A 16605-nucleotide genomic window follows, 5' to 3' on the forward strand; every position below is an offset into this window, starting at 1 on the left:
TGAACCTCTTTTTACTGGTAAAGAGAGCTTGACCCTATTAGAGTTCTTTTGGATGTACTTATCCAGATCGTCTCTAAATAGCCGTACTCCAGGAAGGGAAACAAACTGGCTAAGAGCTTTCACATGGTGCTTCGGCTGATCAATATTTCAGCCACGGAACTCTGCGAGAATGCACTAGCCCAAGCATAAGCCATAAGGCTTAAACAATAGAGTCTTTCATATAATCTACTGTGAGACATAGTCCATCAGATACACCAGCCCATTGCTGGGTCTGCTGATCAGGTAGGGGGGGGGGGGGGGTAAAGTGAGGGAGTACACAAGCACCTGATATGTGAAGCTACTCCTTCCATATTAGGATCCTCCGAAGAGGAAAAATAAGTGTCTTCCAATATTTGGGAAGATCTACCTGATCCCCAACCTCCTGCACCTCAATAAAAGGGCACTGAGGACTAGAGGGGAATCTGTTTAGTCCTACCATGGAGAGACATCATGGCATTAATCTTCTTTCAAATTATTTAAATGGTAATAGAAAAAAAACCTGTTTGTATGATATATACAGGGACTGAAGTGTTCTACCCCTGACGGCTCAATCTGACTAGCCGTATCCCTCTCAGAGGAGAATGACATTCTTTTGGAAATGAATTTAGTTAACAGTGCAAAACAAATGAACTTTTGGAGAAGTTCCTGGTCCCATTACCATTCATAGCCTGAAGCATAAAGCAGAGGCACTATGCAAAAGAATTTTACATTGCAAGGCTATAGTTCAGTACCATTAGCTGCTATTAACCCTAGCTTCAATAAAGTATAATGTGCCAAAGGAGTAAGCTTGTGTACACTAACCTGACCAAGCCATCCACCTTCCACTGTCCCTCCACAGTCAGCAGCAGCTTTCACACATACAGCGCTGAGACCAGCTTCCTCTATGTATCGCCGGCGTCTGATGGCTTTAGACATGCCCCCCACAAATTATTGCCCCCCCTTTCCTTTCACAAACATGGTAACACAATGTCTTCATTGATGTGGCACGGCAAAATCAACTTTGGCAGAAAAGAAGGTTGAGGACGCAACAGCACCTTATCCTTATGGATAATCAGATAGGGGGACTTGCAAGACAAGGCTGCCAGTTTCGAAACCCTCCTGACCTATGTAATGGCCACAAGAAAGACCACTTTCTGGGAAAGAGTCAACAAGGGAAAATCGCTGAGGTTTTCAAATGGTGGTTTCTGAAGTGCCGATAATACCAGGTTCAGATCTCACAGGGGTAACAGTGGACGCCCTGGAGGAACTACATGCCGGACCCCTTGAATAAAAGTACTCACTAGAGAAAGACGCCAGGGGTCTTTGAAAAAAGAAAGCCAAGGCTGATATTTGTCCTTTAAAAGTGCTTAAAGCCAATTTCTGGTCCACTCCTCACTGTAGAAAAAGCAGGATCCTGGAAACGGAATAGGTGCGCGGATGCCACCCTTTATCCTCACATATGGAGATGTAGGCCTCCCAGGTACGATGGTATATCTTCCGAGAAGATTTCTATTCCCTCAACATAGTTAAAATCACAGAGTCTAATAGGTCTCAGTTCCCCAGCACCTGGCTCTCAACAGCCATACTGTTAAAACCAGAGATGGTAAAGCAGGATGGAGAATCGGACCTGACAGAGAAGGTCTTCTCGCATCGGTAGTCGCCAGGGAACGTCCGCAACCAGGTGTACTAGGTCGGCGTACCAGGGGCGCTGAGGCCAATCTGGGGCAATCAGTATTACTGGAATCCCCTTGGTCTCCACTCTGCAGAGCAGACGTGGTATACCTTGCGCTGTCTACTTTCCAAAAATGGGTTAATTGGGAAATATTTGTACTGTCTTCACATGTTGGGTTTCAAGAAATAAATTCATCAGTACATCAGCTGTGATAAATTTTCAGTGCTTTATACCATAGCTTCTAGGCTGCTTTCACACTGAGGCGCTATACCCCTTAAAGCGGAGGTTCACACAAAGGGCCGGTACATGTCGCTCTGCCCACTGAAGGATGTGAGCGACCTGCCGTGCTGCAGCCGAGCTTCTTGTTCCTCCTTGATGGTTGACATATGCCACCGCCGTGGCGTTGTCTGACTGGATCCTGATCAGATGCTCTCGTAGTCTCATCGACCATGTGGAGAGGCATAGCCTGATCGCTCGGAGCTTGAGCACATTGATCAGCAACTTGGATTTCTCCCCCGACCAGAGGCCCTAGCTTGACTGTACTCCCAGTACTTCACCCCAGCCGGACAGGCTGGCGTCCGTTGTGATCACTGTCCAATGTAGAGGTAGAAACGACTTCCCAGGCCGAAGTGCCGGGGACCTCAGCCACCAGAGCAGGGATTCCCTAACTGACTGGCTCGCCCGAATCTGTCAAGCCAGCGATAACGGGAGATTTGTCCCATTTTGTCAAGATCTTTTTCTGCAAGACTCTGGTATGAAACTGGGCGTACGGTTCCACCTCGAAGGAGGCCACCATGAGCCCCAGGACTCGCATGCAAAAGCGTAGCGATGACAACCTGTGGTTCATCAATAGTTTTAACGCAGTTATGAGAGTCTGCAGTGTGTCTGAAGGGAGAAAAACTCTTGCTTCCATGGAGTCCAGCAGTAGGTCTAAGTACTCCAAGCGCTCAGTCGGTATGAGCACTGACTTGCTTAGGTTCAACAGCCACTCAAATTACTGCAGGGTTTGCATGGTGATCGCTATATCCACCTTTAATTCTGAGGCGGAACATGCTCTCAGGAGGAGATCGTCTAGATAACCTACGATCGCGATCCCGCGTTGTCGCAACAACGCCAAAACTGGAGCCAATACCTTGGTAAAGACTCTGCCAATCCAAAGGGGAGAGAGCCACAAACTGCTAGTGGGCTTCCCCAATGGCAAATCGCAGAAACCGCTGATGCTGGAGGCATATGGGTATGTGCAGGTACGCATCCTGGATGTCCAAAGACGCCAGGGAGTCCCCCTGATGGAGTGCAGCGACCACTGAGCGAACTGATTCCATTCTGAACCTCTGTACTTCCACAAAGCAATTGAGGGCTTTCAGGTCCAGAATTGGCCATACTTATTCCTTTTTGGGGACAACAGATTGGAGTTGAACCCATGGAACCTTTCCGAGTCCGGAACAGGCACTATCCCCCCATGGCTTAGCAGGTCCCTTACCGCCCACATTAGGGCCTCCCAGAGAGCGGGAGTAAGGGTATGCTGGAGGGGAAGAATCCATTTGGTGGCCAAGAGAGAAACTCTATCTTGTAGCTGGAGGAAATCAGTTTGCAGACGCATTAGTAGGACAGTCGGGAGGCCCGCCAGGCTTCAAATTCCCGAAGGCGACCCCCCACCCGAGAGACGGGCTGGGGAAAACCTTCATGCGGTAGCACTTTTGCTCGCAGGCTTGCAATTCCAGGGACGCTTTTGTCCCTCAGAGGTCGTCCTGTCGGGCTGGGAACGTTTAGTCGAAGCCCAGGACGGACGAAAAAGCCTCTTTTGAGCAGAAAATGAGGGCCCTTGCCTGCAGTGTGGCTCCTTAGTCGTCCTGGCCTGTGGGAGCAAGCTACTCTTCCCACCTGTGACATTCTTAATGATTTCATCCAATCAGGCTCCAAAGAGCCGCTCACCAAGGAAGGGTAGATCTGTCGGGGCTCTTTTAGATGCTTGGTCCGCAGACCAGAATTTTAGCCAAATAATGCGCCTCAGCACCACTGCTAACACTGAAGCCCTGGATAGCAGAGGAAGCGTATCAAAGGCCACGTCACAAACGTACTTAAGGCCTTGCACTAGATGGTCTGCTAGTTCCACGCAGACAGGAGAGGTGTCACGTACCTTAAGGCAGAGCCCGGAGTGCAGGGAGTGGCTTCTCGTAGACCTCTGACTCGAGAGACCCTGGTAGTGATGACAGGGGCTCGGGAGCACAGAGGGGCACAAGTGCCTGACTGGATGCTAGATGTAAGAAGCAGCAGACCGTTGATGGTGGAGGTGAATTGTAGTCCAGTAGCGGAATGCAGACAAAGGTAAGGTTCAGCAGACAGCAGAGGGATTCCTGTAGTCCGGCAACGGGATGCAAGTGATCGCAGGGTACAGCGAACAACGGGAGGGGTTCTGTAGTCCGACAGCGGATGCAGGTGCAAACGGGATACTGTGGGAAGTGGGAAGAGTCCAGTAGTCTACAGCAAGAGGTAGAAGGAACAAGCGCAGAGGGAGTAACAGCCGGGTATGGTGGAAGACTGGGAGGTGTCCTGTAGTACAGCAGCGGTGAACAGGCAACTTACAGATGACGGATGGTGTAACAGTCCAGGTCAGGCACAGGCGAGCAGATCAGGTACAGAAACGGAATCCAGAAGAGTAGTCGGGTACAAAGCCAAAGTCGGGGGGCAGGCAGCAAACAGCAGAGTCGGGAACAGGCCGGGTTCAATACGGATCAGGATACGGATGCAGGTTCAGATACAGGTTACCAGGAAACACGGGAACGCTGTTGATCAGGCAGCAAGGCAGTGAAGCAAGGATCCAGTTTAAATAGCGCTATTGGCGCCAATTGCGTCAAACGGCCGCGCGCGCACCCGCGTGCACGCCGCTGATCGCAGTAACGCTCCCGAAACTGCACAGAAGATCTCCTGCGACTAACGCCGCTCGGACGCCTGTGAGAAGGATCTTCCTGAGAAGAGGTCTGCTGTGTCCCCAATTCGCGGTGCAAAAGTTTTGCCACTCAGCAAGTGCTGTGGCCAGTACTGGTCGCATTGCGGACAACACCACCATAAAGAGGACGCTTTTTTACCACCTTTGCGCCCACACACTGCCTCCACCCTGGCAACAAAAGTTTCAAGGACCGCCGACAAAGCGTCCAAAGGCACTGCACTGTTTGCAGACGAGCCGGTTGCAAATGCAGGGAGTTCTGAAGATGAAACACAGTTTCTGAAGCAATGCTGACCCACCCAGTCTGTCACCCTTGGGGAGTTAGGACGGGTGAACAGTCCCACCCTCCTAGCAGCTGAAGACTGAGGGGAACACCCTGACCGAGTTCTGCTTCCGTTCAGCTACAAGTGCCTGTGTCAGCTCCTAGGTGTCCTGAGTGAGAAACTGCACCGTTCTGAGCAGCAGGGACCAGCGTTGAGCTTAAAAACCACACTGAGCTACAACAAAATGGCCACCGGCCATCCAGTATAAAGGACATAATCACAGTGAAAATGGCAGCAGAACAGCGCTATGGCGATCAGCACATGCAGACCTCCAGACACCCAGCGGGGGAGGCCAGAATCCCAGTGCAGCCCCCCCCATGCAAAGTGAGAGCCCCCCAGGGGACCCCTGGCTACAGATACACACACCGCTCAGCAGCCCTTCATGCATCCTCACGGGGGGGGGGATAGGGACAGGGAGAGAAGAGAGGGACCCACGAATCGACCTCCCAGGAAATTTCCATGCCCAGCTGCTCCATCCCGCCGAGGCAGGGAGAGCTGTACCTACCATCTGGACAAGCTGGGGACATCCCATCACAGACCAACGCTCCGATCAGTAAAGGGTGGCTGCTGGCCAAGGCACACCGTGACAGACATCAGTAGCACGGTCATGTGTGCCCCGGAGCGTTGCGCTCACAGGTCGCCCCTGGAGCCTGAGGGACACGTCGTGGCCGACCCAGCGCGTAGCTATGGCCTGTACACGCTCGATGACGAGGCTGGAGACTACAAGGATAAGGATATCCAGCCTGTCACACAGCCGGCTGTTGATAGTTGATCACAGGATCTAAAAATCTTGCGCAAAAGGTAGACTTCCGCAAAAAATTCCAGGATCGATGGTCCCGCAGGGATCCTAGGTTCATCTCCTTCACTAGGCAGAAAAAAACTGAAGCTGCAGGAAGCAGGCTGAGGGGTTGTTACTGGATAGATCGCCCCCTGAGCGGAACTATAAAGTTCTGTTTTTTCACATGTATAACATGTTCTGCCTAGTCCTCTCCTGAAGGTGGCTTAACAACCCTATGGTCAAGAATAATGGAGCTGTGTCAGTCAGTGAACGACAGAGAAATACATTTTAACGAATTTCAATGTACACAAAGTCAATACCTACATGTTTGCTTAAATATAAAATAGATACCAAACATCAAGCTTCAAAATTGTGCACGCTTGTGAAATGGAGCCAAACGTCAGTATTTAAAAATCTCCATAGCTGGTGCTTTATTGGTTACCAGTCTAGAGTTGCATAGAAGGGCTGGAGCTAGAATTATTGCTCTCGCTCTGACGTCCGTGGCGATATCTCACATGTGGTGTGATCGCTGTTTGTGTATGCGTACGGGACCAAAGTGTGCGTTCGCCTTTGCAGACAAGCTTGAAGGGACAGCGGCGCTTTAAATAATTTTCATAATTTATTGGGGGACACTGGTACACTGACAGATGTTTTTGTGCACTTGTACACTATGACAGATATTGATCATCTACCGATGGACACTGACAGATGTTTATGTGACAACTGAACACAATTGCAGATTTTTTTGCACTGCTACATGTTCATGGGGACACTGACAGATGTAATATGCACTGCTACAGATGTTTTGTGCACGGCTACAGATATGATGTGAGACAGACAGATATTTTGTGCACTGGTGCAGCTGTTTATGGGGACAGGGACAGTGGTGAATAATTTCTTACAGAGCCATTGTCATCCCCCGAGCTCTCCCCCCACTCCCGAGCTCTCACTGAGCTCAGCGGGGAAAACTGAAATGGACATGTGTCCTTGTTTATACTCTGAAGGCTGTGATAGGACACAGCCATCACATTATCGGGAGGGCCGATCACGGTGCCCATATCCGGATCCAGTTTTGGCTGCGCGTCCTGTGATCACAACCATCACAGGATCATGCAGTTACAAGGGGGGCACTTGTTCTGAGGGGTGTTCCTGCAAGTCCACTCAGAATGACGAAAAGGCCTGACACCAATGATGGGGCACTATTCCTCCACTGATACCAATGATGGGGCACTATTCCTCCACTGACACCAATGAAGGAGCACAATTCCTCCCACTGACACTATTGTTGGGGCACAGTCTGCTTAACGCAAGTATAAAGAACAGTAAACTGGCCTCTTGTTTAGAATGTTTGGAGTCTCTGTTGTCGAGGGAAGAACCAATCATCTATGTGGCTGTCCTGGAAAATTACTGGGAAAGGAAAATAATTGGGCTTTTTGCCAAGGCTTATGCAATTGTTAAAGAACTCCAATGGAATTGCTTTAGACACCTACTTTGTAAGACACCATCTTGTAAGAAATTAATTGTGCCGAAGCCATTTCCGTGTGGCCAAATTCATAAATTACTGTTACATGGCATACCCTATGAGTGTACGTAATAAAGAGCTGTGGGTGCAGTACTTTACATAAACGCTTTCCATTATTTTATTAAATATGAAGGTTTCAGCCAAAAAGAGGAAAAATATTTGAAAATTGAAAAAATTTAATCAAAGGGAAAAGCTTACTTGTGAATGTAATTTAAGAATCTTGAAACTTGATTTTTCCTTTTCTCTGGGGCTAGCCGAGTGTGCGTTGCTAGGTCTTTCATCACATTAAAATCACTTCTCATTTTATCAGTCAAACCTTTCAAATAAAAAGAAACATTAACAACATACTTAACAACATGCCACCTGGGCCATTTCTGACACTTTGCTACAACATGTAAAAATTATTTTTATCTGCTAGAAAATTTACAAAGAACCCCCAAATATATATATATATTTATATATATATATATATATATATATATATATATATATATATATATATATATATATATATATATATATACATATACACACACACACACACACTTTTTTTTAACATAGACCCACATATATATTGTTTTAACATAGACCCTTTAAGAATTTGCATAATGTGAAAGATAACGTTAAGTAGATAGATGCCTAATGTCACGCTGTAAAATTGCATCTGCCTGTGTAATAGCGGCAAACTAAGGTGCCTAAAATTTTTCCATAGTGGATGCTTTAAGCACTTGCCGACCTGCTCATGCCGACCTGCTCATGCCGATATTGGCAAAATGGCACGGGTGTGCAAAACAATGTATGGGTACATTGTCTCCTTTAGGAGCAGACTAACGTGGGGGACCCGGATTTGTGTGTGTGTAAACACACAAATCCCTGTTCTGTCAGGGGAGAGAGACAGAATGTTTGTTCCTAGTAAGTAAGAACAGTGATATGTCTCCTCCCCCAATCCGTCCCATCCCCATACAGTAAGAAACACTAACTATGGAACACATTTAACTGCTTGATCGGCCCCTAGTATTAACTCCTTCCCTACTAGTGACATTTACATAGTAATCAGTGCATTTTTATAGCACTGATCGCTGTATAAATGTCAATGTTCCCAAAAATGTGTCAAGACGGTCCAATCTGTCCGCCACAATAAAACCACCACTAAAAAAACTAAAAATCGCATATCACCGCCATAACTTGTAAAAAATAAAAAAATACTATAAACCTTTCCCATAGTTTGTAGACGCTTTAATTTTTGCGCAAAATTGTCGCTCTTTTTTATGTTTATAGTGCAAAAAATTAAAAACCGCAGGAGGCGATTACCTCTTTCAAGAGGTGGTCCACAAGGAAATAGCTTGGTTATTTGGACTATGCGAATTTCCTGCGGATCCCACACCCTCAAAAGTGATGCGTTTTTACATGTGTGAGAGTGCCATTGACGATGAATTCATGATTTCACAACAGCATGTTTTTACTGTGGGTGGGGGAATCACTGCATATCCCACAACCACACACATAAGTGTGAACCAAGCCTAAAGGCGTGTTGCCATACATTCAATCTTTTGCCAACTTCTTGTACCCTTATAGTTTTAGAATTCCAAATTACACTCATAGTGTACATGCAGTAAGGTACATAATCATGGAGTAGTAAAACAGGAAAATACAGTTCAGCTTACATTAACTTGGCATAAATCCAACTACAAAATACAAAATCACAGGTTGCCAGTCTGTTATAGTTCTACGTACAAATAAAGCACTATCTATGTAATCCCAGGACTCATTATTATTCTTTAGACCACATAAACCATTTGAATCTTAGTTTTTTGAACTGCTCCACCAAAGACAGCTAATATCAGATTTATACTCTAGTAAACACATTACCCCCCCCCCCCCCCCCCCCCCCCAACACTGCTTGAAAGGCCTGGAAAAAACTATTTGGATTTTACACAAAGAGTAAGACTAGGTGAACTTAAATCCTATTACTCATAAAATCTCACTAAATTTGACCATACAAGAAAAGAGTTACAAGACATACCCACAATAGTACAAGGTGCTGTCTCTACTTCATAAAAACAGTGTCAGATCTATTCATTCTGGTAATGTGCAGTGAAAGAAGGTACCGTATATACTCGAGTATAAGCCGAGATTTTCAGCCTCTTTTTTGAGGCTGAAAGTGCCCCCCTCGGCTTATACTCGAGTCATCGCCGTCTGCCTGCCCGATCAGCGCGTCGAGCAGACAGACGGCGGCCATTCTACTATTCAAAAGCCGCGCCTCCCTCTCTGTGATAGGCGGAACACTCAATTTCCCAGCAGTCAGTGTTCTGCCTATCACGGACATCCGCTCATTCTCATACTATGGACGAGGATGAGAGGATGTCCGTGATAGGCGGAACACTGACTGCTGGGAAATTGAGTGTTCCGCCTATCACAGAGAGGGAGGCGCGGCTTTTGAACAGAGGAATGGCCGCTGTCTGCCAGGAGGAGAGCGTGGCACACAGAGGCTGCAGATTGGCACAGGTAGGCAGGGATGGACGGACAGCACAGCACAGCGACGGACGGGACACAGCGACGGACGGGACACAGCGACGGACGGGACACAGGGACGGACGGGACACAGGGATGGACACAGGGACGGACGGGACACAGGGACGGACGGGACACAGGGACGGACGGGACACAGGGATGGACGGGACACAGGGATGTCTCACCCTCGGCTTATACACGGGTCAATAAGTTTCCCAGTTTTTTTGGGGTAAATTGGGGGCCTCGGCTTATACTCGGGTCGGCCTATACTCGAGTATATACGGTATGTTCCTCCACACCAAGTAGTCCTGCAATTCTCTTTTTAGCTTTCGTCAAATGTTCAAATAACAATATCAACAGAACTGGGCATTACGCCAGACTTCCAAGTGAGTATACCACGTGTCTGGGTAACAGTCTTAACATTCTAGTAGATGCTTTTACCTTATTGCAGAAACACTGGAAATGTATCGTTTACATGCCTACCCTTTATGTGTTATCCTATGAACAAGATCATGTCTGAGTCTTTCAAGTTCAGAAAGGAAGTCAAATATATATGGAAAGAAAGACTCTAAGCTCCCAACAGAAAAGTAATAGTACAAATTCTGCAATACCTGTTAAAAAGCAAAATTCTGGAATCAAAATAATAGGAGTTGGTTGTGTTCCAGGTGGTCCTTTTATTTTTTTGGGATTGTGGATAACTCCAGGCTGATTTGAGTCTGTGATTTGTTTGTTATATTGCTATTAAAAAATAATGAAATCAGGTTAAAATCACAAATACATAAAAAAAAAGTATATGCTAGAAAATTGTTTTAGAGACTAATTTTAACCACTTCAATACCAGGCACGTAAACACCTTCCTGCCCAGACCAATTTTGAGCTTTCAGCGCTGTAGCACTTTGAATGACAATTGCGCGGTCATGCGACGCTGTACCCAAATGAAATTTTAATCCTTTTTTTCCCACAAATAGAGCGTTCTTTTGGTGGTATTTGATCACCTCTACGATTTTTATTTTTTGCTAAACAAATAAAAAAATACCAAAAATTTTGAAAAAATGTTTTTTTTTGTTTCAGTTTCAAAACTTTGTAAATAAGTAAGTTTTCTCCTTCACTGATGGGCACTAAAGGGGCTACACTGATGGGCACTGATGGGCACCAATGAAGTGGCGCTGATGAGGTGGCATTGATGGACACTGATATGTGGCACTGATGGGTAGCACTGATGGGCGACACTGATGGGCACTGATAGGTGGCACAAATTGGCATGGATGGGCGGCATGGATAGGCGGCACAGATGGGCATAGATAGGCGGCACAGATGGGCATGGATAGGCGGCACAGATGGGCATGGATGGGCACTGATAGGTGCCACAGGTGGGCACTGATAGGCGGCACAGGTGGGCACTGATAGGCGGCATTGTATTATGTTATACTGTACTAATGGATACCAATCAGTGCCAAACAATAATGCATGCCAATCAGTGATGCCCATTGTGGGCACTGATTGGCATCAATTGTGGGCACTGACTGGCATCCCTGGTGGTCTAGGGAGGATTACCTTGTGCTGGGCATCCATGGTGGTCCAGTGTGGGCATCCTCGGGGGGGCTGTGCTGATAATCGATCAGCACAGACCCCCCCCCCCCCCCCACGTCAGAGGAGCAGCCTCTCGCACACGCGAGTGAGGAAAAGCCAATCACCGGCTTTTCCTATTTACACTGTGATCAGCCGTGATTGGACACGGCTGATCACGTGGTAAAGAGACTCCGTCGGAGACTCTTTACCGAGATCGTAGTTGCAGGGTGTCAGACTGACACCCTGCAACAACGATCGCCGCGATGCGCACCCCCTGGGGAGCGTATAGGCTCAAAATCCTGATCACGTCATATGACGTCCGGTCAGGATTTTGAAGCCACTTTGCCGCCATGTATCTGTTATAGGGTGGGCAGCAAGTGGTTAAAGTTATATTAAACCCCAAATAAATACTTATACTGCAGCTTATCAATCATGAAATTTGGTTTATGCGGGACTTTTTTGTTCTAAGCCTTTTCTTCCTTTATTTTCACCTGGTAATTCTTTAATATCCTAAGCTGTCCAGAAGTTGCCATTAGAAGGTTCAGACAAAACATTTAACATTGACAGGGTTGCTTACAATGGGAAGCTTTTCTTGATGTAAAATCTTTATCACAAAATGGAAAAAAAATGGTTGCTATAACTGCTTAAAATGTGTTAGCTGAGTTTGGCTTTAATTTGTTAGTCAAATCCATCTAAATCTGCAAGTGCTTTTAACACTATCCAATCCCCAGATTGTCAACTTGGCTGACAAGTAAAAAAATAAAAAATAATTAAAACAAAATAAATATGAAAAAAAATAAACTTTGCAGATGTCATGTTAGCTGGTATGCTGCAATAATAGGATTTTTGTTGAAGTTCATTAACGTACAGTAAACTTGACCGTAGGGTTAATACGCCACCTTCAGGAAAGGACCAGGCAGAACGTGTAATATATGTGAAACAAAACAGAACTGTACAGTTCCCGCCTAGGGGGAAGTCCCTCTGGTAATAACCCCTCAGCCTGCTTCCTGCAGCTCAGTACGTCAACAAGCAGTATAACGTAGCCTGTACCACGATCTGTCTGATCCACCTGGAAATGGTGGATGAGACCGCCAGCCCTTTTTTCGGACCAGCTATCGAAAAACGAACAAAGAATCTGACTTCCGGAAGGGAGCCGTGGCAGACAGATATACCCTTAGAGCCTGGACCACATCCAGGGAATAGAGGGCCACCTCCTTAGGATGTGTTGGTTCAGGACACAGAGATGGTAACACAATATCTTCATTGAGGTGAAAAGCCAAAACCACCTTCAGAAAAAAAGAAGGTTGTGGACGCAACACCACCTTATCCTTGTGGATAACTAGATAGGGCGACTTGCAAAATAAGGCCGCCAGTTCTGAAACCCTCATGGCCGATGTAATGGCCACTAGAAAGATCACTTTCTGAGAGAGTGCTAACAAAGGAATTTTCCTGATGTTTTCAAACGGTGGGTTCTGAAGCGCCGATAACACCAGGTTCAGATCCCACGGAGGTAAGGGTGGACGCACCGGAGGGACTACATGCCAGATCCCTTGTACAAAAGTGCTTACTAAAGAGTGAGATGCCAGGGGTCATTGGAAAAAGACAGCCAAGGCTGATAGCTGTCCATTGATGGTGCTTAAAGCCAATTTCTGGTCCACTCCTTGCAGTAAAAACAGCAGGACCCTGGAAACGGAATAGGTGCGCGGACGTCACCCCATCTCCTCACACATGGAGATATAAGCCTTCCAAGTATGATGGTATATCTTCTGAGAAGATTTTCGTGCCATCAACATAGTGAAAATCACAGTCAGACAGACCTCGGTTCCTTAGCACCTGGCTTTCAACAGCCATGCCATTAAAACAAGCGACGGTAAAGAAGGATGGAGAATCGGGCCTTGTGACAGAAGGTCTCCTCGCATCAGTAACCGCCAAGGAGCGTCCGCCACCAGGCGTACTAGGTCAGCGTACCAAGGACGCAGAGGCCAATCTGGGGCAATCAGTATTACTGTAATCCCCTCTGCCTTCACTCTGCGGAGCAGATGCGGTAAAAGTTTTAGTAGGGGAAAATTGTAGATCAGTAGGTACTGATCCCAAGGAGCCACCAGCTTGTCTGCCGTGTCCGCCCAAGGATTTCTTGTCTTGAACAGGAACCTACGCAAAATTCGATTGAGCCGAGGCCAGGAGATCCACATCTGGTGTGCCTCACCGCAGGCAAAGGAGCCTGAACACCTCCTGATGCAGTGACCACTCTCCTGAGTCCAGCATCTGGCAAATTAGATAGTCCACCTGCCAGTTTTATACTCCCGGGATGTATATGGCCGACAGGGCCAGTACGTGCCGCTCAGCCCACCGAAAGATGTGAGTGGCGTCCCGTGCTGCAGCAGAGCTTCTTATTCCTCCTTTTAGGTTGACATATGCCCCCACCGTGGCAATGCATGACTGGATCCTGATCAGACAGCCTCATAGTCTCATCGACCATGTGGAGAGGCATAGCCTGATCGCTTGAAGTTCTAGCACATTGATCGGCAACTGGGATTCCACCCTCAACCAGAGGCCCTGGGTTCCACCCCAGCCGGTAAGGGCCGGAGATCTCAGCCACCAGAGAAGGGAGTCCCTTACTAACTGGCTGACCTGAATCTGCCGATCCATTGATAACGGAGATTTGTCCAATTTTACCAATATCTCCTTCTGCAAGACTCTGGGGTGAAATTGGGTGCACGGTACTGTGAAGGAATGTAATGTACTGATAATCAGAAAATGTCTATTTGCTTATGCGTAAACATGTTTCTATGCAACTCCTTACTTATTATATAGTATACAGATTGGCTCTCTGTTTGGAACTAAAGATGGCGGGTACCCCCTGCTTCCCACACATTATAAGAAATCAGAAATGACGATAGAAGAAACTTCAACCAAACTTCAAGTATCAAATCTCTTTATTTCTCTTGTATTTCAATCAATGAGATGTACCTATTAGACTGACATAGCAATAACGTATCTTTGTGTATGAACATTAACTCCGCCCAGGAATAAACCAGAAGTGTAGAAGTAACCGAACTGAACTTGTATCAGTGTGTTTACTTCTAAAAGTGCACGCACATCTACACTTTCTAATTAGAAACAGCAGCAGATAACCTTTAACTAGATTGTAGTTCTTATCTATCACAACTGCCACCCAACGTGGGGCTCCAGGCTACAGTTGAAGGAAGACCGCGAGAGGGGTCAAGCGGTTGACCAAAGCAGAACAAAAGGGGGGATTTGCGCAGCCCTAACAGTACGGTAAGCATATTTATTCTTACCACTGTATGACTTGTTCTTGTCTCGGCTACCTGGTTGATCTTTTTGGCTTTCTAAGACTGTTCAGAGGCAGGTAACTTGGGGCTGTTTTAACAAACCTGCCAATGGTTTTCTGCTATTATCTGTTCAGTCATCCTGAAGGACTGCAACTCAGCAGACTGAAAGTGCAGCTGCATGGGTGTCCCCTCACCCCCGGATAAGCTGTCTGCCGATGCCCGTGGCCATCTTGATACACCCAGTAGGCCCAACCTATACCCAGTTCACCGTTTTAAACCAGGATGGTTCCTACCGCACATCTGTCTTCCCCAATACGGAAACCTTCACAGGCCGAATATGTTAATGATGAAGAAGCGTCCGAGTGGGAAGACCAACAACAGGCAGCAAAGGCCACCCGCCGATTTGACTTCATCAGCTTATGCCAAATCAAAGCCGTACATGTCTTTTGGCCGGTCATGCAGGCGGCCTTCAATGATGCCTGCCTGACAAGTGCCACTTCCTACACCTCAGGCGTGGAGTTCTGTGCACAACTCCACGACTGGGCAAAGGAGAAATTGGCGTATCGGACTATCACAACCCAAGATATTGCCCAAGATAAAGGGGAGTCTGCGGAGAAGTATCATGCTAGACGCATACAGGCCATTGATGATCTGGGCTTCTCCCATTATGAAAAGGCTTGAGGGTTGCTCCCCTATCCTTAGAAGGCTCATCTGCTTTGTGTTCTCTGCCTCTCCTGATGACACTTCATGAAGCAATAACTCCAAGTTCAATACTGCAGTAAGTACTTGACAGTAGTGATGCACCGAAATTTCGGCCGCCGAAACATATCGGCCGAAAATGCCCTTTTCGCCAATTTGCCGAAAGAGAAAAACGGCCGATAATGGAGCCGAAAATGGGGCATGGCCTGGGTGGGGGCGGGGCTCCGCCCCGCCCCTGGTGACGCCCATCATGGGGGGTGTATAGCGCAGGAGAGCGGCCTCCGCCGGGATCACAGCGCCGGGAACATCACAGCTTTCATTTCAATAGCTGTGTGTTCCCGGCCGCGCGCCGTCACACGCAGCCCCTCCCCCTTGTCCGGGCAGAATTGGACGGATGATCTGTCTATCAAAGTGCCCGGACAGGGGGGGGGGGGGGGGCTGCGTGTGACGGCGTGCGGCCGGGAACACACAGCTATTGAAATGAAAGCTGTGATGTTCCCGGCGCTGTGATCAAACAGCTCTCTTCCCTGCACAGGCTGGCTGCAATGGGACACACTGGCTACAAAATGGCACACTGGCTGCAATGGGGCACACTGGCTGCAATGGGGCACAATCACACTGGCTGCAATGGGGGACACTGGCCTGCAATGGGGGATGCCTCCTGTACCACGTCCTCTGTCTCTGACCATCTCCTGTACATTGTCCCCAGTCTAACCATCTTCTGTACCATATCCCCAGTCTCTGACCATCTCCTGTACCACGTCCTCTGTCTCTGACCATCTCCTGTACCATGTCCCCAGTCTGACCATCTCCTGTACCATGTCCCCAGTTTGACCATCTCCTGTACCATGTCCCCAGTCTGACCATCTCCTGTACCATGTCCCCAGTCTGACCATCTCCTGTACCATGTCCCCAGTCTCTGACCATCTCCTGTACCACGTCCTCTGTCTCTGACCATCTCCTATACCGTGTCCCCAGTCTGACCATCTCCTTTACCGTGTCCCCTGTCTCTGACCATCTCCTGTACATTGTCCCCAGTCTCTGACCATCTCCTGTACCATGTCCCTAGTCTCTGACCACCTCCTGTACCATGTAGCAGTCTCTGACCACCTCCTGTACCATGTCGCCAGTCTCTGACCACCTCCTGTACCATGACGCCAGTCTCTGACCACCTCCTGTACCATGACGCCAGTCTCTGACCACCTCCTGTACCATGACGCCAGTCTCTGACCACCTCCTGTACCATGACGCCAGTCTCTGACCACCTCCTGTACCA

The 16605-nt window shown here is 47.7% G+C and overlaps 1 protein-coding gene across 2 annotated transcripts in view; it reads right to left on the bottom strand.

Annotated features, from left to right (window-relative positions):
- Positions 1–16605, bottom strand: part of PIWIL1 (piwi like RNA-mediated gene silencing 1) — a 510395-nt gene that overhangs the window by 199374 nt on the left and 294416 nt on the right. For both annotated transcript variants that reach the window (XM_077461809.1, XM_077461808.1), the window contains exons 10-11: positions 10380–10506; positions 7456–7573 (exon numbers count right to left, since the gene is read on the bottom strand). In XM_077461809.1, the coding sequence (XP_077317935.1) occupies positions 7456–7573; positions 10380–10506 (245 nt within the window). The remainder of the gene's footprint in view (positions 1–7455; positions 7574–10379; positions 10507–16605) is intronic.

Source organism: Lithobates pipiens, unplaced genomic scaffold, assembly GCF_037356315.1.
Source record: "Lithobates pipiens isolate NorthernLeopardFrog02 unplaced genomic scaffold, aLitPip1_a1.2 Scaffold_3, whole genome shotgun sequence".
Classification (NCBI taxonomy): domain Eukaryota; kingdom Metazoa; phylum Chordata; class Amphibia; order Anura; family Ranidae; genus Lithobates; species Lithobates pipiens.